This window comes from Erinaceus europaeus, chromosome 14, assembly GCF_950295315.1.
Source record: "Erinaceus europaeus chromosome 14, mEriEur2.1, whole genome shotgun sequence".
In the NCBI taxonomy this organism is placed as follows: Eukaryota; Metazoa; Chordata; class Mammalia; order Eulipotyphla; family Erinaceidae; genus Erinaceus; species Erinaceus europaeus.
Window position 1 is genome coordinate 80,648,105 of NC_080175.1, and position 23,358 is coordinate 80,671,462.

At 38.8% G+C, this 23,358-nt stretch overlaps 2 protein-coding genes across 2 annotated transcripts in view; both read left to right on the plus strand.

Annotated features, from left to right (window-relative positions):
• RIOX2 (ribosomal oxygenase 2) overlaps positions 1–23,358 on the plus strand; it is a 365,565-nt gene that overhangs the window by 230,377 nt on the left and 111,830 nt on the right. The gene's annotated exons all lie outside the window — the stretch shown is intronic.
• GABRR3 (gamma-aminobutyric acid type A receptor subunit rho3) overlaps positions 1,789–23,358 on the plus strand; it is a 77,847-nt gene continuing 56,277 nt past the window's right edge. Inside the window, 3 exon segments of the mRNA XM_060172103.1 lie at positions 1,789–1,931; positions 15,369–15,481; positions 22,628–22,695. Coding sequence (XP_060028086.1) covers positions 1,804–1,931; positions 15,369–15,481; positions 22,628–22,695 — 309 coding nt within the window. The 5' untranslated portion in view covers positions 1,789–1,803.

Below are 23,358 nucleotides of genomic sequence, written 5' to 3' on the forward strand. Positions count from 1 at the left end.
TACTTAGCAAAATAAATAAATAGATAACCTGTATTTTAAAAATTCTCAAACTTCTCTAGTTATGAGAGAAATTAAAATTAAAGCTACAACATCCATTGGCTCAGCTAACAACCCACTGCTAATGTCATTCAGTTCTAATACCAATTTTCAACATACAGTAAATAAGAACTCCCAAGCCTGGGAGGTTGCTCAGCAGGTAAAATGCATGTCTTACCATGAGGTTTGATCTCTCGTACCACAGTGGAACACTTGGACAATACCAAAGGATTTCCCTGTATGTTGGGTCAGTGCTTTAGTATCTTTCCTCTCTTTCTCTGTCTCTATCAAAAGTATAGAATAAAAAAATGGGACCAGAGCAGCATCTCATTGGTATGGTGTATACATGACGCCCTGAGTTCATTCCCTAGCACCATATGTATAATCATATTCAGCAGAGAAGTAATTTGATAAGCCAGACCTTCCATCTTCTGCACCCCATAAAAAATTTTGATCCATACTCCCAGAGGACTAAAGACGAGGGAAGCTTCCAATGGAGGGGATGGGACAAGGAACTCTGGTGGTGGGAACTGTGTAGAATTATACTCCTCTTATCTTTTTTACAATCTTGTTAATAATTATTAAATCACTAATAAATTATTTTTAAATATATTTTTAATAAAGAGAGAGAAATAATAAAAAGTAGGCCATGAAGACTACTCAGCATTATTGTACATGTGCAAGACCCTGGTTTCTTCCCTAGCACACACACAAACATACATAAATAAAGGTCCGTACAGATACTACTATGATTCCATGCTGCCTTCTCTGGGCAGATGACCTTGCCAATGTGTCCTGGCACCTTACCTTTAACTATATTTCAGGGAAGAGAATAGTATTTGTCTTAAGCCTTACTAGTCAGGTCATCTGTTTCTGTATAACTGTATACTCCAGCTACAGAAATGTAATTTTATTGACATACCAATTATTGGTATTGCTTTTCTGCATTTTTTTATTATTTTATTTGGGGTTAATGTTTTATATACAGTTGTTGGCACATGGGTACAGAAAGAGAATATTGATAGGGAACATTCCCTCCCTTGAGCAAAGTATATAACACTAATTATCACTGAACATTTGTTCCTTACCCACTGCCCAAGATTAATTTATCTTTTCATTATTAGACTGCTATATTAAACTTAAACTGACCCACTTATGACTTCAGTAGAATGAACTACCATCTCAAAATGTGATTATATATTTGACAAAAATTATAATTCTATTTTTATCATACTGGAGCAAGGGGAGATGGGGAGGCTTCTTATTCAAATTTAAAAGAAATCATGCAATGAAGTAATAAGTCTTCAAATATGTAATTAAAATTATAACAATCATTTTTATTTTCATTAAGCATATTATCTGGCTGAGTCATTAAGTGTACTCAAATGATATTGTGCTGGATTAAGGGGATTTAATGTCTAACCTCACTTCTTTGTCTGCAGGACCGCAGCTGAGAATTTACTGTAAAGGATCAAGCTACCCACTAAGAACCTCCCTGGGAAGGAGCACTGCAGGATACACAGAGAAAATGAGAACAAGCTGCTTTGATCTCCTTAAACTGCTGATGATCCAGACAGATGTTTGCCTGTAAGTGATATGAATCTAGTTCATCTGCTAAATGAAAGATGGCATTGAAAGCAATGTCTTCTCTGTTTTGACTTGATACCTTTTACCCAGCACTCTATCTGGTTTTGAAAAGATACATGAAAAGACAATATTGGTAGCAGTACTGGTTGCAACCACCTGTGTTCCTTTCTTCTGGAAGAAATGATCCTGGCTTCTCAATTGGTCTTCTTCACCTGCATCTGGACTGTACTGACAACTAATGTTTATTCTGATGCTCAAGATATCAGGAAGCCCCACCACTGGTGGTCCTCTTCAGTGAAAGGAATCCGGTAAGATAGTCATAATACAGTCTTATATGATTATTGCCCAGTTTCTCTGCCAGCTGCCTCACGCCTGCAAGAAAGCCAGGAACATCATTAATAGTAGAACATCTTTGTGTCACTGACTGTCTCTAGAGACAGTCTTCACTTATGAAAGTCAACTACCTCTGGTTGGCAAGGAGAATATTGGCAGTTGTATACTTATTCTTGGAGAAAGTAGTTAAAGAGTCTTGCAAACTTTTCTCTCAGGGAATGTATTTCTCAGATAATAGTGCATTTGCTACTGATACTGAATTGTTTTATATTTCTTCAAAGCTTTTTGAGTATAAATACATCTAAGTACTGACTCCTAAAGCTAATTATTTATAGACTATATAGTTTCACACATTGAAGAGATAGTTGAATGTGAATATATGATATATGAATACAAACATATGAGATAGATCATATTTTAAAAAGATACTAGAAATCATTTGAACCGTGTGTTGTTATTTTTAAAAGTTTCCTTTTTAATTTTTTTTTTACTATCATTATTTATTGGATAGAGACAGCCAGAAATCGAGAGAGTAGGGATAGAGAGGGAGAGAGAAAGAGAGGCATCTGCAGCACTGCTTCACCACTTGCAAAGCTTTCCCCTTGCAGGTGGGGACTGGGGGCTGGAGCCCGGGTCCTTGGTCCTTGCGCATTGTAACATGTGTGCTCAACCAGGTGCGCCACCACCTGCCCCCCCCCCCATAAAAACAGTTTCTGCACCTTTGTAATATCCTGGATGTCAACGCTTTCACGTTGTTATTTTACCAAGAATCGGGATCTGGGACATATTTATAATGGAGCATAGCTCTTTATTGAAGCAGCCAGTTCACTGCTGTAGCCAGGTAACTCTCAGATTCTAGTGTTTCAAGTCTGAAGAATCCCCTCAAGTTTCAAGCAAGAATTGGTAACCCTTCTACCTTTAATAACTGGAACAAACAAACAAAAACAAACAAATAAACAAAAACGGCCTTCTATAGTGGGGGAATCTTTTTCCCTTTCATTGATCGTTGTTATTATTATTGTTGTTATTGCTGTTGTTGTTGGATAGGACAGAGAGAAATGGAGAGAGGAGGGGAAGACAGAGACGAAGAGATAGACACCTGCAGACCTGCTTCACCACTCTTTAAATGACCCTGGGGCAGTTGGGGAGCCAGGGGCTAGAACCTAGACCCTTATGTCATTCCTTGCGGTTTGTGCCACATGCACTTAACCTGAGGCTATACCACCAGTCCCCAAAAAATCTTTCCTTTTTATCAAACACAAGATTTCCAGAAAGTCCCATCAGGAGAAACTGAGAACTGAAGGAAAGCAGTCAGCTTCAGTGAGTGACAGATGTTTCAACCAGATTGCTCTCACATTTTGAATATGTATGAAGCACTCACAATGAGATCAGGAAAGAAAGCATAAATTTTTAATAAATCCTTCTGTAACCTCAGGTCTAATGACCAAAAACAAAACAAGTGTGGGGGCAAGAGAGAAAGAAGTTATGAGATTCCTGATTCCAGCTCTTCTTGAGATTGGGACCTTGACTGGTTCTCTCTCTCTCTCTGCCTCTCTCTCCTTCCCTTTCCCCCTCCCTCCAAATAGATAAGATCTAAGAAATATATCCTGTGTAAACCACACTCTCCAAAGTAAAATGCATTACATATCTGAGGTCAGTCACTCCTTTAACTACTAGTTCTAAGGTCTAATGTTAACACAATGCTTGCTTCAATTAAATACTTCTGAGTCAAACATAAGTAAAAAAAAAAAGTTAGTTTATATTTTACTGTCAGCCTTCTGTCCCCACACCCAAATCTGAAATGATATGAAGCTGGGTCAATTTTAACTACTTGCTCAATTTTCTCAAGGCAGTCAATCAAGACAGAATTTGGGGACATGTCAGGTTATACCAACAGGTTATATATTTTTTTGGTTTGCTTATAATATCTATGCAGTAAGCTTTATCTATTTTGAAATAGAGAAGGCTCCAATATTGTATTCATTGAAACAGTAGAGATCTCTCTACTTTGCTTGTTGGATGTGTTGAAGAGAAAAGTAGACAGTCACAGGCACTAATCCATCACATTAGGTAAGCTCCCTACCTGCAGGGGGGTCACTTCACAAGCGGTGAAGCAGGTCTGCAGGTGTCTTTCTCTCCCCCTCTTTGTCTTCTCCCCCTCTCTTGATTTTCTCTCTGTCCTACCCAACAATGATGGCATCATCAACAACAATAATAACTACAACAATAAAACAAGGGCAAACAAACACCATCCCCGTTGGTGGCAGAGTTGCTAAGGAAAATCTACCATGTGTGTGTTTTAGGTGTCATTTAACAGACAAGAGAAAAAGGTCAGATCTTGATGGTGGGTGGGGACTTTGTTATGTTAGATTCTCATTTTTAGGCATCATTTAAATGAAGACTGAATGCTAGGGCTTCTGATACATGATGGAGCCAAACATGTTCTTCCATTTCTCTGCATTCTGAGTATGATGTGGTACCTTCTTCAGCAATAAGCTAGACTGTGATTCATTAAAATTGATATCTGTGTCTTCTGCTTTTCAAAGAACAATCCTGTAGGGCACTAGATACTGATTCAAAAGTAGTTACTTCAAATGAAAGCTAGGTATTGGCCCTGTTAGCAGTCATCCAGTGAGCTAATTTCTGAGCTGTCACTCAGCACTGTCACACAGGCTTTAAGATATTTTGACCAAAAAATACATAAATTACTGCATAGGATAGTTTCTAGGGTATGACTACAAGCTTCTTGAGATCTTGGTATATGATAAATACTGTCAAATTCTGATTATCGGTAACTAATAATTCACTTTTTCATAATGCAAGAGGACCAGCAGAGTGAACATGGGAGAAAGCCAAATTCTTTTTAAAATTTAAATATTTATTTGTTTATTCCCTTTTGTTGCCCTTGTTGTTTATTGTTTTTATTGTTGTAGTTATTATTGTTGTTGTTGATGATGTCATCATTGTTGGGCAGGACAAAGATAAATCCAGAGAGGAGGGGAAGACAGAGAGGGGGAGAGAAATACACCTGCAGACCTGCTTCACCACTTGTGAAGCTACTCCCCTGCAGGTGGGGAGCCGGGGGCTTGAAAAAGCCGAATTCTTTGTCTGAAAACTATGAAGTGATTTCTAGACCTCTTTTCTCTCTTATGCGCCTTATTTTGACCCAGTCTTTTTGTAACCAGGCCCTTAAATGTCTTGCTGTTAACTGTTTTCATTGAGAACATAATCTTACATTTTACCCAAAGAGTAAGTTGCGGTGTATATACACAATGGAGTAATACTCAGCTATTAAAAATGGTGAATTCACCTTCTTTATGCCATCCTGGATGGAGCTTGAAGAAATCATGTTAAGTGAGATAAGCCATAAAAAGATGGATGAATATGGAATGATCTCATTTATGGACAGAAGTTAAGAAATTAGAGTAGGGGGTAGATAGTATAATGTTTACTCAAAGAGACGCTCATGCCTGAGGCTCCAAAGTCCCAGGTTCAATCCCCCACACCACCATAAACCAGAGCTGAGCAGAGCAGTGCTCTGGTAAAAAGAAAACAAAAAAGAAAGAAAGACATAATTGTAGTTGAGAAATAAGAACAGAAAGGGGAAACACAATAGAACAAGACTCTGGGAAAAGAAGGGCTTTCAGACCTAGTGCATGACGGTAGATAGATACATAGGCTAGAGATAAGAGTGTTTTGCAGAAACAGAAATTTGACATATGTATCAACAACTGTATTTATTACAAACCATTAACCCTCCCCCCAATTAAAAATAAAGAATTTCTACTGAGTATAGGTACTGAGAAGAGAAAATATGAAATACGTTTCTTCTGTTTTGTTCTGGAAGAAAAGATTCTAACTCAAAATGAAAATTAATGACTATTACCTCAACTTACAAGTACTATTTCTGAAACAATTTTCATAATACTTTGCATAGGAAAAAAAAGATTAAGAATGCTGATGTAAGTCTACTGGCAAATTATATTCCAACCCTATTGAGTCAGAAGCTCTGACCAACACTCAGGACTCTCTCTCTCTCTCTCTTTCTATCTCATAAAAATAAATACAGAAATAAATATACAAAAATTTTTTTGCCTCCAGTGTTATTGCTGGGGCTTGGTGCCTTCACTATGAATCCACTGCTCCTGGAGGCTATTTTTTCCCATTTTATTGCCCTTGTTGTCATTATTATTGTTGTTGCTATATTGATGCTGTTGTTGGTGAATAAGACAGAGAGAAATAGAGAGAGGAGGGGAAGAGAGAGAGGGGGGAGAGAAAGATAGACACCTGCAGACCTGCTTCACTGCCTGTGAAGCGACTCCTCTGCAGGTGGGGAGCTGGGGGCTCAAACCCAGATCCTTACTCCAGGCTTTGTGCTTTGTGCCATGTGCGCTTAACCCGCTGTACTACCGCCCAACCCGTGCAAATATTTTTTAATGCTGATATGAGACTCTTCTTTGAGTTGAGATCTCTTTGTTCTATCCCATCAGGACTCAGCTTTCGAAGAGAAGACCCTACCCTAGGGTAAACTTTATCCACAAGTCTTTTTGGTAACTACTAAAATCAAAACATTTTTTTCTAGAAAAGAGGACATGGCAGAAAACACCGACTGACTTTAAATTATACATGTATAGAATACAGTCAGAAAACTCTAGGATAAATATGATATCCCAGAGCCAGAGAGATAAGTTGCCTGGTAAGGTATGTGCCTTGTCATTTGTTGTGATATTCCCATGTGGTGCTAGGTCTCAAGCTCAGGCCATAGGCATGATAAGGTAAACACCCAAATGATTGACCTATCTAGCGACTCTGCTTATGTTTTGTTTTTACCATTGATAGCAGAGGAGAAATTGAAGGAAGAAATGAGTTTTGGTTAGGAAATAGTTTTATTTTAAACATATTCAGTCACTCTATATTCTGTGAATAGCTGAGCACATAGAACTATTTCTTCCAACGATCTAGAATTACATAGAAAAGTTCTTTCCAGGAACTAGAATGAGCTGTTTGCTGAAAAGTAATAGCAGCTGTTGGTATTCTTCGTATTGGTTTGGTCATCTTCTCCCTACCTCCGAGAGATTTGGTTTGGCCCCTGCTAGTTTCACGCCCCTCTTTCTCCACGCCCCCTGTGCTAAGCAGGGCCAGGGTCCCAGCAGCAGCCACTGAAGGAGAATGATGGGGAAGCACATGGTGTGGTGATTTGCCCGCTGGTGAATAAAGATTAAACTGCAGCTTCTCAGCCCAGTCGTGTGTCCCCGAGTCTCCGTCTCTGTCTACCGCCACGAAGCTAGCCCGGCCTGCTGGAGCCCCAAACATTAACGACAAGCAGCTGTTTTTTATTAAATGCCTACTGTGTTCAAGTTCCTATGCCAGATGTTTGGTAACTATTACCCCTTCTGGCATGCATCCAAATCACCTGGTTTGCTGGACTTCATGCCCAGAATTTCTGACTCAGTTTGGCTGTAAAGTGATAATTTACATTTGTAACAATGTCTTGGGTGAATCACTGGCTTAGATATTTAATAGAAAGCTAGTCATTATTTTAAGAAAAATGGGAATGTAACTTTGGGTAGAAATTTTATGAGCTTGTTTGAATATCTAATGCAATTAAATCATATATCAGTGATGTGATTTATCAGAAGCATATCTTTCCATGAGATTGGAGAATACTAAGAACCCTGAATACAGAATCTACTATAAAAATCTACGCTTGGCCGTATCCAAGAGCATATAACACACACACACACATATTATTATCTGAGGACTCTTCTGATGCACTGTGAGATGTCCAATATTTATTTTTTACTTTATTTATCGATTATTAAAAAACTATCTAAATTTTATTTGTTACATAAAATGCACTATAGAATGTATTAAGAGCATGGGAAGGAAAAAAAGGTGTGGAAGGTGGTCGAGTGGTGGCATAGTACAGAGCACAAGGACCCACTCAAGAATCACAGTTCGAGCCCTGGCTCCCCACCCGCAGGGGAGTCGCTCGCAAGTGGTGAAGCAGGTCTGCAGGTGTCTATCTTTCTCTCCATCTCTATCTTCCCCTCCCCTCTAAATTTCTCTTTGTCCTAAAAAAAAAAAAGTATGGGGAGAATACCTTTCAGATACCTATCATGGAGAGATGAGAAGCTGTACCTATGTGTTAATAACTCTACTGGAAACCATTAACTCCAAACCCCAATAAACTGGAAAAGGATTAATTAGGTTAAAAAACGTATTAGGAGACAGACCCAAGTGTATGCAAACCACTTCCAGAACCTGTTCTATAAATCTCATCTTCCCCCCAAATGGTTTATATACTTTCCAAACAGGTTTTGAATGCATTTTTCATACTTGTTTAAGTAAACATTTACATTTTTTAAATCACAACTTTGAAAATTATACATGAAGATGGTAAGATAGCTCACTTGGGAAGGTGCCTGCTCAGCTCTGCAGGCTGCCCAAGTTTGAGCCTGGCCCCACTGCACCGGGGAAAGCACAAGTAGTGTGTTATCCCTTTGTCCCTCTGTCTCACTGTCTCTCTCTGAAAAAGGTGACCAAGAGCAGTGAAGCCCCAGTTACAACAACAACAACAAAATGTATTTAAGTACTAGTTAATTAAAATAGAACTTAAAGTCTTCCTTTAAGTATATGTGAAATGCACAAAAAGACCCTTTAAAATCCACAAATTTTCTATAATTCCTTATTTTTTTGAACTTGTATTTTAACTCCCTTCATGGAATTTTATCACTCCACCAGGCTTCATTGCAGGAATAGATGTATGTATACATGTTAAAATTAAGTTTTCCATTTTTTCATGATTTACAAATAGAGCAAAACATAGTTAATATAAATGCTCCTAAATATTAGGATTAGAAGGAGAATTTTGTTGGAAATATTTTAGATTTATTTACATAAATACTTCTATTTATATTTATTAACATATGCAGACAAATTTTACGATTCAACAGATTTACTCAATATATAACTTTTTAGACTGTTAGACTCTCTAAATTGTTGGATTTTTCTTAAAGGCTACAACCTGATATACTATACAGATTTGGAATACAATATATTACATTTAATTTCTGCATGTCACTTCCTGAACTGAAAATTGTTTCAACATAGTCAAATATTGAACTAATGGCTCTAGAACGGGAAAACTTGCAATACAGCAATTTAACAAATTTTCCATTTTTCAATTTTTCCAATTTAACAAATGGAAAAAGTGATCACAGAGATTTTCATCAATTTACCCAAGTCACAAAGTAACTGAGGATAGAACAAAGGTTTCAACCAAATCTGTGTACTTCAAGTCCTCCCACACTATGCAGGGTGTTCAATCCGTGCCAATGTTCTAGGAGCAACAGAGAGATTAACAGAGAGCCTTCTGAGGACTTAACATGTGACTAAGAAGACTTCCATGCTCAACACAATCAGGAAAACGTGTAAAAATGCAAAGTTGTATGTGATAATTAAAAAAAAAGTGATATAAGTGCTCTGAGAAGTGAAATCATTTAGGTCTGTGCTCTGAAATGCAAGGTTTTTTTTTTTCCTGTTTTTCAACTTCTGCCTGTGAATGAGATAACCCCATATTCATCCTTCTGTTTCTGACTTATTTCACTTAACATGATTTCTTCAAGCTCCATCCAAGATGGGCTGAAAATGGTGAAATCACCATTTTTTTTGCAGCTGAGTAGTATTCCATTGTGTATATATACCACAACTTGCTCAGCCACTTATCTGTTGTTGGACACCTGGGTTGCTTCCAGGTTTTGGCTATTACAAATTGTGCTGCTATGAACATAGGTATACACATATCTTTTTGGATGAGTGTGCTTGATTCCTTAGGATATATCCCCAGGAGAGGAATTGCAGGATCACAGGGTAGGTCCATTTCTAGCCTTCTGAGAGTTCTCCAGACTGCTCTCCACAGGGGTTGGACCAGTTGACATTCCCACCAGCAGTGCAGGAGGGTTCCTTTGTCCCACAACCTCTCAAGCATTTGTTGCTGCTACTTTTTCTGATATATGACATTCTCACAGGAGTGAAGTGGCATCTCATTGTTGTCTTTTTTGTTTGTTTGTTAGTTTGTTTGCCTTCAAGATTATTTCTTGGGCTTGGTGCCTGCACTACTAATCCACTGCTCCTGGGGGCCATTCTTTTCCCTTTTTGTTGCCCTTGTTGCTTATCGTTATTGTAAGATAGGACAGAGAGAAATCGAGAGAGGAGGAAGGATAATAGGGAGAGAAAGACACCAGCAGACTTGCTTCACTGCTTGTGAAGTGACCCCCTTGCAGGTGAGGAGCCAAGGATTCAAACCAGGATCCCTACACTGGTCCCTTGAGCCTTGCACCATGTGCACTTAACCCACTGAGCTAGCGCCCAGCTCCTCTAATTGTTGTCTTTATTTGCATTTCTCTGACAATCAAAGACTTGGAACATTTTTTCATGTGTTTCTCAGCTTTTGGGATCTCGTGTGGTGAATATTCTGTCCATATCCTCTTCCCATTTTTGGATGGGGTCATTTGTTTTCTTGTTGTTGAGTTTGGCAAGCTCTTTATATATTTTGGCTATTAAACTCTTGTCTGATGTAAGGCATGTAAAGATATTCTCCCATTCTGTGAGGGGTCTCTTGGTTTGGGTAGTGGTTTCTTTTTCTGTGCAGAAGCTTTTTAATTTGATGTAGTTCCATTGGTTTGTTTTTGCATTAGTCTTCTCTGTAATTGGATTCATCTGATTGAAGATGAATTAAATTTATGTGGAAAAGAGTTCTGCCAATATTTTCCTCTAAGTATCTGGTAGTTTTTGGTCTAACATCCAAGTCCTTGATCCAGTTGGAATTTGCTTTTGTGTTTGGTGAAATATAGTGGTTCAGTTTCATTCTTCTGCACATTTCAACTCATTTTTTCCAACACCATTTGTTGAAGAGACTCTGCTTTCCTCATTTAGTAGTCTGGGCACCTTTGTCAAAGATTAGATGTCCATAGGTGTGAAGGCTTACTTCTGGGCTCTCAATTCTATTCCACTGGTCATTGTGTCTATTCATGTTCCATATGCAGACAAATTTATTGAAAGAGAGAACCTAGAGTACCCGCTCTGCATCTATGGTGCCAAGGATCAACCTCGAGACCGATTGCATACAATGTTGTGCTCTGCCTACTGAGCCTTCTCCCTTGTCACAAAACTATACTGATGATGTAGTCCAGGAGGTGGCACAGTGGATAAAGCACTGGACTCTCAGGAGCTAGTTCCTAAATTCAGTCCCCATGTACCAGAGTGGTGTCTGGTTCTTTCTCTCTCCTCCTCCTCTTTCTCATGAATAAATGAATAAATAAAACCTTTTTTTAAAAAAAATTTTGATGAAATGAAGTTCTGTATATTTCCTCCAACTATTTCAGTACGTGTAAATGGATATTACACATTGCTAGATTGGGATCAGGCTTAGCATAAATTCTATTTTGGAAAAAAAAAAACGAGGAAATCCTTGGTTTGAATAAAAGGATGTGTTATTTAAACTAAAGTCTCCACCATGTTAACAGTATTATTTGTAATGTTCTTTGTGTACCTAGGAAAATCTTGTGCAATAGGACAATATATGTAATGAGACTCAGGTGGAAAGGGGAGGTTGTCTCCATTTTGCCAAACAAAACAGAGTAATCACTAAAAGGAGGATATAAGAGAAATGTAAGCAAGTTTTCAGGTGAGTCTATTTTGGGAAAGAAGTCAAAGGAAGTTAAGCTCCAGAAACTGATTGTACAGTAATCTATGCAATCTCCCAGACCCTCCCATCATTTGCATGTGCTCTGAAGTGCACATTATGCTTTAGGGGTACAGGTGTCTAAGTTTGAAGGCTCCCTGGCTTACAAAACAAAACAAGTGTTAATAAAATCAAGACCAGAATAGAACAGATAGAGGTGAGAGAAGCAAGTATGCTTACTAAGGGAGTAATTGATTTATTATGGAACACCAGTTGTTTTTTTTCTTCCTTTTTTTTAATATTTATTTATTTTCCCTTTTGTTGCCCTTGTTTTTTTGTTTTTTAAATTTATTTCTTTATTGGGGAATTAATGTTTTACATTCAACAGTAAATACAATAGTTTGTACATGCATAACATTCCCCAGTTTCCCATATAACAATACAACCCCCACTAGGTCCTCTGAATCCTTCTTGGACCTGTATTCTCCCCACCCACCCACCCCAGAGTCTTTTACTTTGGTGCAATACGCCAATTCCATTTCAGGTTCTACTTGTGTTTTCTTTTCTGACCTTGTTTTTCAACTTCTGCCTGAGAGTGAGATCATATTCATCCTTCTGTTTCTGATTTATTTCACTCAACATGATTTTTTCAAGGTCCATCCAAGATCGGCTGAAAACGGTAAAGTCACCATTTTTTTTACAGCTGAGTAGTATTCCATTGTGTATATAGACCAAAACTTGTTCAGCCACTCATCTGTTGTTGGACACCTGGGTTGCTTCCAGGTTTTGGCTATTACAAATTGTGCTGCCAATAACATATGTGTATACAGATCTTTTTGGATGGATATGTTGGGTTCCTTAGGATATATCCTTAGGAGAAGAATTGCAGGATCATAGGGTAGGTCCATTTCTAGCCTTCTGAGAGTTCTCCAGACTGTTCTCCACAGAGGTTGGACCAATTTACATTCCCACCAGCAGTGTAGGAGGAGAACACCAGTTTTTGATATTTATTTTCTCATTTACTTATGGAGCTAGGGCCACAAGCATGCATGACTTTTATCATTTCTGGGCTGCTTATTCCCTTCAGATAGACACACACACACACACACACACACACACACACACACACACACACACCACCACCACCACCACCACCACCACCACCACCACCACCACCACCACCACCACCACCACCAGACTCACCAGATTTGCCCCCATTGATAAAGCACTATTGTGTGATACCTACAGTCTTTGGAGCTGGGGGCGGAGAGGCTCCAACACTGTTTCCTCTCCTTCTCCATCTCTCCTTTCTCCTTCCCCCTCTCCCTTCTCTTCCTCCTCTTTCTCTCCTTCTGGAAAGCTAGCACTCATGGAGAAGTCCCCACCCTAAAGTCTGATGGTGCTGCTGTAGATAATTATGACGATGGCAGTGATTACCAGGCACATTTTTCTGGAAGAAGGAATTGATGAAATTTCCTAGTATTGGGGACAAGAAGACTGATAAATGGCATCTTACAGAGGAAGTGTGCTTTCTTTCTTTTTTTAAAAATATTTATTTATTTTATTTTTGAGAGAGAGAAATCGAAACACCAGAGCACTGCTCAGCTATGGCTTATGGTGGTACAAGGGATTGAACTTGGAACTTTTGGAGCCTCAGGCATGAGATTCTGTTTACATAACCATTATGCTATCTCCCCTGCCCTGGAAGTACGCTTTCATTGACACTCCAGACCCACAACTTGAAAAAAATCTCTGAGAGTATGTATCACACGTCACAATGAGCAAGGGAGAGTGAAGTAGCAATTTACCAGCTTCACAGATCCACATCAGAACTGCGCACATCTGAAAAGCCACCAACTCCCACTCTCTCTCTGTCTTCACCCTAGAAAAGTGCAGGTGGCTTTTCAAAGTTAACCCAATTAACAAATAATGTGATGATAACATTAACTATCGATTGTCTCTTTGAACCCTAAGACAGCAGGAACCTCACATCTCCACTATAGAGCCCCTACTTCCCCCAGTCCTGGAACCCTTGGATAGGGCCCACTTTCCCGTATGCATCTCCCAATCCAAACCAAATAATATTGCATCCGCCGATCACAGCCTAACCAACGCAACGATTGCCACCTCAACATGCTTCACCTCAGACTGTCTAGAGACTTCACGTGTGGAATGACAACCCTTCAGCTTCATTACTCGGGTGAGACCTTTCCTTTTATAGTACACTCTAATTTCATCTCAGGTAGTTCACTTTCTAACAAAATCCCATAACCTAGATATACACCAGTTTCTGTGAGAGAGAGCTTATGTGCACACGTATCCATAAACTACTGCAAAATATATACCTGAAAGCAGAAGTACACTAGAGTTTGCAGTGAGTACCTCCCTAACACTTCCTCTCCACTATTCCAAGCTTGGGATCCATGATTGCTCAACAAATTGTTTGGCTTCGTATGTTAACTCTCTTTTCAATCACCAGGTTCCAGATGCCACCAGGATGCTGGCCAGGCTTCCCTGGATTGAAGACCCCACCAATGTGTCCTGGAGCTCAGCTTCCCAGAGACACACCTTACTAGGGAAAGAGAGAGGCAGACTGGGAGTATGGACCAACCAGTCAACGCCCATGTTCAGCGGGGAAGCAATTACAGAAGCCAGACCTTCCACCTTCTGCAACCCTCAACGACCCTGGGTCCATGCTCCCAGAGGGCTAGAGAATGGGAAAGCTATCGGGGGAGGGGGCGGGATATGGAGATTGGGTGGTGGGAACTGTGTGGAGTTGTACCCCTCCTACCCTATGGTTTTGTTCATTAATCCTTTCTTAAATAAAAAATTTAAAAAAAAAAAGTGCAGGTTGCAAGGGTCTCACCTTCTTCACAGCTGACTTTCAGGTCAATCAAGTGTCAGGTCCACTTGTTTTTCCTCAAGTTCCTCATCTCTCCATTATCATTGCTATCTTCAGGCTCTAGAAATTGCTACAGTGATTGCTACCTTGAAGCTCACCTTGTCCCTATAATTCCTGCTCATTTTACCTTTGTGTGATGCTGTTTTCACCAGTTTGTGATTTTGTAGTTTTGCTTTTATTGTTTTACTTTAAGAGATGGTTTAATCTCTCAGAAAACCACATACATGCCACATTAGATGCGGATTGCACTACCTTGTTTCCTCAGGGTCAGATTTAGTTGATTTGGATCAAGTCCCATGAGGTGAATTTGGATCACCTCCATGCAGATGACAAAGGCCAGATTTTCTGGGTCTATAAACCATATTCCAGTGGTCCGGGAGGTGGTTCAGTGGACGAAACATTGGACTCTCAAGCATGAGGTCCCAAATTCAATACCCAGCAGCACATGTACCACCAGAGTGATGTCTGGTTCTTTCTCTCTCTCTTCCTATCTTTCTCATTGATGAATAAATGAAATATTAAATTTAAATAAATAAAATAAGCCATATCGCAAGAAGCACTGCCTGCCAGAACATTACATCCAAGCTAGCTTGTCATCAAAAGTTTGCTCTCCTTATCTATGCCGTCCTTCTACATAGTAAAATGAAAAGGAATAAACGCTGATAGATCATTGGCTATGCGAAATACAAACTTATACAATGAATTTTTTGTGTATATATTTCAATAAGTACCATGTTAAATGCACAGACATAGAAGATTAAACTAAATCAAAATCTTGACTATTATATGTATCTCAAAAGCATTTTTCCTCTTTTGGAGAGACAGGAAACAAAATGCTAGAATGAAGAAAGGTGACAGTACCAAAGTGCGGCTCCTGAAATCGAAACAACTTCTCCAAATAGAGGAACATGATTTTGCGATGAGACCTGGATTTGGAGGTCAGTATTATCTTCACCAAACTCTTTGTCCCAATCCACTGCACAGTCAAAATCGAGTTTTGAAAACCTTGAAGCAATTAAAACCAAAACATAAGATCATACGTGTTTTTAAATCTTCTTTTGAATGAGCATGATGGATGATTTTACACATTCCAAATTGACCAGAATTACCTAGCTGTCAGCTATACGTGTATTACTATAAATGTTATGTGCTCAATAAATAGCAAATGGATATCCTACCTTCCACAGAAACCTGTAAGTCAGGCTACATGATGACACTCATGAAGTCTTGCTGAATATCCGTATAAGTGGGTATACCTAGCTTTCACGGCAGAAGCAGTATGTCAAATCTATGGCTCCTTATGAACCACCTTTACTAAGGTTTCTATTTTTTATCTTTTTTCCACCTCTAGCAACTGAAACTAGTCAAAATCTTGGCAAACCTGGCACTCTGATAAGTCCTTCAATGATTAGCTCTTTTTTAAATATTTATTTTTTCCAAATCACTTGATTGGAGGGTCAATGATTTACAGTTCAGTCGTTCACACACAGGTACAATTTCTCATCTCCCCATTATATGTTTCTGTAGAACATTCTTACCTCCAACGTAGGTCCATTCCCACCATCATACTCCAGGATCCATAGTGCATCCATTTCACCAAAGTCCCTTCCAACCCTTCCCCAGAGTCCTTGGGTGATTAGCTCATTTTGCCCTGACAGATACCCTAGGAAGTAGTCACTGCTGTGATCCCTAGTTATTCCAATGTGAAAATGAGGTTAGAGAAGTTAAGAAGTTTGACAGAGGCCATGGGGGAAAAAAGCAGTAAGTTAACAGAACCAAGATGTAATGACTGGTAAGGACAAGTGAAGTCCGTATATAGAACGCCTACCTGAAACAAAGCCTGACTCCCATGTATTACATTGCATCACTGAGAGAACCAGGTTTCCCAAAGATACACAGGATGTGGTACAATCAGCCAGTTACTTTGAACTCTCTACCGTACTGCTATATCTATCCTGTCTCTTCTTTCTGTAATATAAAATTCCTTACTCCCTCAATTACTGAACTGATTATTTTTCAGAATACTAGAGATTGTTGTTTTCGATGGGGTATGTTGTTTTTGCCGGGCTGGCTTCACGGGCGGGTAACAGACGACCAGGGACTCATGGTTGAGCTGTAGGCAGTATCTCTTTATTCATGCAGGATGCAGCACAATCTAAGACGAGCTAAGCTAAACTCAAGGTAAAGTACCGTAAAACTCACAATGCTGTCTTTATATATACTTGCCATGTAGGGTGGAAACAGGATGTGACATAGAGAGGGTGGAGAGAAAAGTGACTGGTGAAAATCAGAGTGTGACAAAGAAGGGGCAGAGCAGGCGAGAATCCTATCACTGAACCACAAATGCCCTGGAGGGAGGATGGAACTTGTTAACAGTGGTTATGTAAATAGAATGAAGTGGTTATGTAAATAGAATAGTGTTAAGCAGGGGGGATTTAAACCAAATGAAACAGAAGGGGTCTCATGCATACCAACAAGAGATATTATTCTAGGCATAGTGAATGGGAAAGTGACAAAGCAGTATTCTTCAGTGATACAACACGTACAGATTCTTCAGTTAACAGCTGAACGAGCTAACCGATTGTGCCACAGAGACGACTATATTCTTAATAATAATAATACTTTAAGAACTCAGGATAGAGTGTGAGACTGCTGATACTCATCATCCTCTGGTTATGCAGTTAGCGTTAGTGCACAGAGAGAAGAAATTCCTTAGCAGCTAAAATCACAGCATATATCAGACAGTTGTTAAGAATTCTTCGTTTATTAATTTCCTGGAATTATTGAGTTGAAATTCTAAGGATCTGGCTTTTATTTCACTAGACTAGTGACTCAGACTTTAGCTGAGTCAGAATCAATGAGAGTTTCTAACACACAGGCTACTGACCCTCAATCCTAAAGGTTCTGACTCACTAGATCCAGACGAGGTCAACAATTTGCATTTCTAGCAGATTCCTAGATGGTGTGGCTGCATGTCTAAGAATCATCTTAAATAACTACAGAATTAGATTACCAGTCTCAGAGTAAATAAATCTTGGGTTTTTTAAAAAAATTTTTCCAGATTATTCTTTACACTTATAGAATCTAATTTTAGATATCAGAGTTTATAAATTAATCAAGTTTAGATGTGCCCTACTGTTTTCTTCTAAGGCTATATCATCTTTTTTGCAACACTGCTAAATAGATTTCAAACCACAATTCTTTTTTTTTTTTCTCTTTGTAACCCTTTATTCTTTTTTTTTTCTTTTAAAGGTTTTCATATCTTTTTTTTTTTAATTTTTTATTTAAGAAAGGATTAGTGAACAAAAGCATAAGGTAGGAGGGGTACAACTCCACACAATTCCCACCACCCAATCCCCATAACCCACCCTCTCCCATGATAGCCTTCCCATTCTCTAGCCCTCTGGGAGCATGGACCCAGGGTCATTGAGGGTTGCAGAAGGTAGAGGGTCTGGCTTCTGTAATTGCTTCCCCGCTGAACATGGGCGTTGACTGGCCGGTCCATACTCCCAGTCTGCCTCTCTCTTTCCCTAGTAAGGTGTGTCTCTGGGGAAGCTGAGCTCCAGGACACATTGGTGGGGTCTTCAATCCAGGGAAGCCTAGCCAGCATCCTGGTGGCATCTGGAACCTGGTGATTGAAAAGAGAGTTAACATACAAAGCCAAACAACTTGTTGAGCAGTCATGGATCCCAAGTTTGGAATAGTGGAGAGGAAGTGTTAGGGAGGTACTCACTGCAAACTCTAGTGTAATCCTGCTTTCAGGTATATATTTTGCAGTAGTTTATGGATACGTGTGCACATACGCTCTCTCTCACAGAAACTGGTGTATGTCTAGGTTATGGGACTTTGTTAGAAAGTGAACTACCTGAGATGAAATTAGAGTGTACTATAAAAGGAAAGGTCTCACCCGAGTAATGAAGCTGAAGGGTTGTCATTTCACACGTGAAGTCTCTGGATACACTCTGAGGTGAAGCATGTTGAGATGGCAATCGTTGCTTTGGTTAGGTTGTGATCGGCGGATGCAATATTATTTGGTATGGATTGGGAGATGCATACGGGAAAGTGAGCCCTATCCAAGGGTGCCAGGACTGGGGGAAGTAGGGGCTCTATAGTGAAGATGTGAGCTTCCTGCTGTCTTAGGGTTCAAAAAGACAATCAATAGTTAATATTATCATCACATTATTTGTTAATTGGGTTAACCCAATTAACCACAATTCTAAAGATGCCTGAGCTCTTAATTATCCTTCCCAACAAATCATTTCCTTTCCTCAGCCAAATCTGTCCCAAGTTTGGATAATAACAGTTATGCCATATTCTACACCTTGGTCTCTGTTATTACTCATAAAGTTTCTAAACACGTTTTATGTTTTTAATTAGGGATTAGTGTGCAGCTACTTCCCATGGAAAGTTTCTAGTATCTTTCCCCTATTTCCATTAATTGCTAGTGGGAGAAAACGAGAAACTTCACTGACTGGGTTTCTTGAGTCACTAGAGGGCACCAGCTACACGAGGATGGCTCGGAATTGATTTCTCAGAATGAAGTGCAATTTCAACACCAATTCAAAAGAGCTGTCCTAATTCCTGTCAGGTTAGGTGATTCAATTAAATGAATTCCCATCCTACAGGAAAGGGTTTTTATGGATCTATTTTAGACTGTGAAAAGCCAGGAAGATTGAAAGAAAAAGTACTGCCCTTGGATTAGGACCTTGAAACAAAAGCCACTCTAGACAAATCTTTGTCAAAGTGGCTCAAGAATCAACAACAGAATCACCTGGAAGTCAGTTAGCAGTCCCCAGCCCAGATTCTCTGAATGAAAATCTACTTTTTAACAAGACCCCCAGGTGCCCTGAATATACTTTATCCTGAGAAAACACTGCTGTAGATGTCTAAGAGCCCACCCTCTGCTTCAGTCTTAAAACCTTCATGCCTAAAAAAAAATTTTTTAAAACCTTCATGCCTTTTATCTTCCTCACACATATCATCTTCATCCCACAGAAAAATATATGATAGACTTTAGATGTCTACTTCTCTCGATCTCTTAGAGACACATGTTGAGAATTTTTTAAGTGAGAATGCCTTGTCTACCCTTTTTCTCTTGAGGCTACTCTGGGGTTATTAAAAAGGCAATTGAAAAGTGCTATTTTGTGGCAGGTGTCAAATCACCCCATGATTAAGAAATTTTACTGACAGTCTCGGCCTGGGACTAAATAGTGTCCAAGTGGCTTGTGTGTTCAGTCATTTCAGGCAGAAAAATCCATAAATTCAGTCCCAAGTGTCAAGTCTTGAGAACTATGAACTACTGTCCTTAGCCTTCTGTTGTCTTGGTCATAACAACTCCTTACTCCAAGTGACCCATGTCCCTGTTCTCTCAAGAAATGTCATCTGGGGAAGTCAAACTGCAGCAAAAGCATGCTTTAATTTGTCTTATCTTTCTTTAACTTGTCCAAAATACAAACACATGCACATACTTTTTGCCTCTTGAGCTAAATGTAACTTCAGCACTTCTACTGCCTTAATGTGTTTTCTTAATTAGCTTTAACATTAAAACCAGCTGCTACTGCAGTGTTTTTTTTTTACTTTTATAAAGCATTAGAAGATTAATTGACTCATTATGTGGAAACAGGAGGATATAAATTTAGGGGAGCTTTTTTGTTTAACTTGGGTTATAAATTGTAGCTCATTTTCTTTACTTATGTTTTCCCTACCCTTTACATCTCTCATAACTAAAGCCGCTTTGATGATGGTTTCTTTGTTTCTTTCAAGTAAAATCAATTCAGAATCTATAATAGATACTGGCTACTGAGTTAAGGCAAAAGCTAGAGCTGTAAAATCTACTCGTACAGTTTGTTTGTAAAGCAAACAAAATTTTTCTGAATGGTGGAGGGATCTGGCTATATTAACTAGTTTTAGGTTTCAGTTCTAGTCCGTAGTATTGCATTAACTAGCTTTGGCTTTTAGACAAATGAGCTAACCTTTCTGAACATAAGTTCTCTTTCATATTAAATGAAGATAAATTTTTTTAATTTTTTAAATTTTATTTATTTATTTAAGAAAGGAGACATTAACAAATCCATAGGGTAGGAGGGGTACAACTCCACACAATTCCCACCACCCGGTCTCCACATCCCACTCCTTCCCCTGATAGCTTTCCCATTCTCTATCCCTCTGGGAGTAGGACCCATGGTCATTGTGGGTTGCAGAAGGTGGAAGATCTGGCTTCTGTAATTGCTTCCCCATGAAGATAAAATTTATCCTACCTAACTAACTAACAAATGGCTCCAGTGATTGCAGAAATAATATATAATATTTTAAATGCACTATACAAATATGATGTATAAATTTCATTTAACTCTTCTTATCCTATATGCATAAAAACCAGATTAATGGGTATGTATGTATATAACTAGTGATCCTGGGAGATTCACGTTATAATCATAATGTTTAATTTTTATAATATTTAAAATGCTTTACATATAAAATTGTCATCATCTGTGCTGTTAAATATCCACTGCTGACTTAGTACATATTGGATAAGTTGCTAGTTAGGCATAACTAAAATATCCACCTGGGGTCTATCCAGGCAAGACTTCTATATTTTCAGCCGGTGCGCCACTATGTTCCATCGCTGGGGAGCCAGAGACGACCCGAACTGCCCCTGCGGCTCCAGACAGACTATGACCCACATAGTCAACGACTGCCACCTTTCCAGATTCAAAAGAGGTCTCGAAACTTTACATCAGGCTCAACCTGACACTGTTGACTGGCTACGGAAGAAGGGCAAACGCTAGAAGAAGAAGCTGTAGTTGAAAATGTGTGGTTTTTTTTTTTTCAAATGAAAACTACATAGGAACACTAAGATTTCGTTGAGAAATTGGTCACTAGAAAGAAAACATATGAAGGCTATTGTTTAAATGTATTACTTTAAGACATATATTCTGTGCAGTGCATCTCACACCATACTAACTAATGATGTTATTAGCAGTGCTGTCCCCTTGTTCAGGAGCTGCTGAGACGCTCTCTGAGGTGTTTCTTTTCAGGTTTTTTGTTTGTTTGTTTATTATTTGTTTGTTTTTCTTTCTTTCTTTTACCAAAACATTGCTCAGCTTATTTGTAGTGGTGGGGACAAGAGGATTGAACCTGGGGCTTTGAAGCCTCAGGCACGAGAGTCTTTTTGCATAACCACTATGCAATCTACCCCCACCTAGGTTTGAGTCTCAGTCTAATCTGGACTCTCCTGTGCTGCTCAGTTGCTCAGGCTCAGGAACCTGACTCTCTGAAACCCAAGTTCAAATAAATCTCCAGTTCTGATCTCTCATTATTCTCATAAAATGCTTCTCCAAGGATGTTTGCTTCATCCCAAATGCATATGGTGGTTATTGATGGTTTAGGAAGGGACGTTTCTGAATGTGTGGGATCTTGATGGTGCCCTGTACTCTGTCCCCATTCTTTTTTGTTTGTTTGTTTTTCTTTTTATAATCAGTACTAGGGTTCCAACCCAGGATATTACACAGAGGAGACATGAGCTCTGCATGCCAAGCCACCTCCAGGTTCCAGTCCCCTCTGCTCTTTATCCTACCAAGCACTGTCTAAGTGAAAGAGGCTGCTCTTTTGACAGGGGAGAAAAGATGCCCACAGTTCTTAGAGTCAGGAACTCCATGACTCCTCCACTTCCTAACTAAAAAACAAGATTATTACCATAAAGAATACATAATCATACATACTCTTAAACATGTTTTCAAAATGTTGCTCCTTTTTAATTCTCTGTTAGCTAAACAAACAAAAAAAATGGAAGTACCACCTTATAATAAATGAATTATAAGGAAAAATAGTGAATTGTTCTCAAGCAAAATATGCCATAAATATTGACATAATATTGATTTATGCATGTACTTTTATTATTGTAATTGGATGTATAATTAAATAATAATTAATAGATAACAATAATCAATAGATAATGTAGAAATTTATTATTAAAAAAAATCTTGGAAAGTGTTCATTTGCAACATTGATCTCGCTGTCTCCTTTAAATGTTTCCAAAGTAACTTTATTGATTTCTCAGTACATTACCATTCTTTTTTCTAAAGGCTCCCCCGTGCCAGTGGGTATAGATGTCCAGGTTGAAAGCATTGAAAGCATTTCAGAACTTAACATGGTAAGTTCCTCCATGAGGTACCGGTCTGTTTCTATAAAAGACAAGATATTCAAAGGTATCAAAATCACTGGTGTGTCTTTCTTTCACGATGACAGAAAATATGGACATGGTGATATTTTGGTTATGTAAATGAACCAGGGACAATTATACAAGAAGGATGGATGCTGTAATTAACGTGTAATATGAAAGCATAACCATGAAACCTTACCCATAAAATTATCCATAGCTGAAACATACTTGAGACACTACTTCCCTTCCAGATGTTTCAATTAATATTCCCTTTGATCATCTGTAGAGAAACAAGTATAGAGGGCAGAGGATTTTTTTTTTTTTTAACTTATGGAGCTAAAAATTTAAGAAAGCTTTCCATTCCCTTACATTTTAAAGAAATCTGGAAGAGAGGGCAGGGGTAGATAGCATCATGGTTATGCAAACAGACTCTCATGCCTGAGGCTCCAAAGTTCCAGGTTCAGTCCCTTGCACCACCAGAAGCCAGAGCTGAATGGTGCTCTGGTAAAAAAGATAAAAAAGAAAGAAAGAAAAAGAAAAAAGAAAGGAAGAAATCTGGAAGAGACTTCCATTATCTAATTTTTCAATGAATAATTTTCACAAATTTTCAGTTGACCTTCAGCCTTCCTCTAAGACTTCTGCCTTGTGTCATCT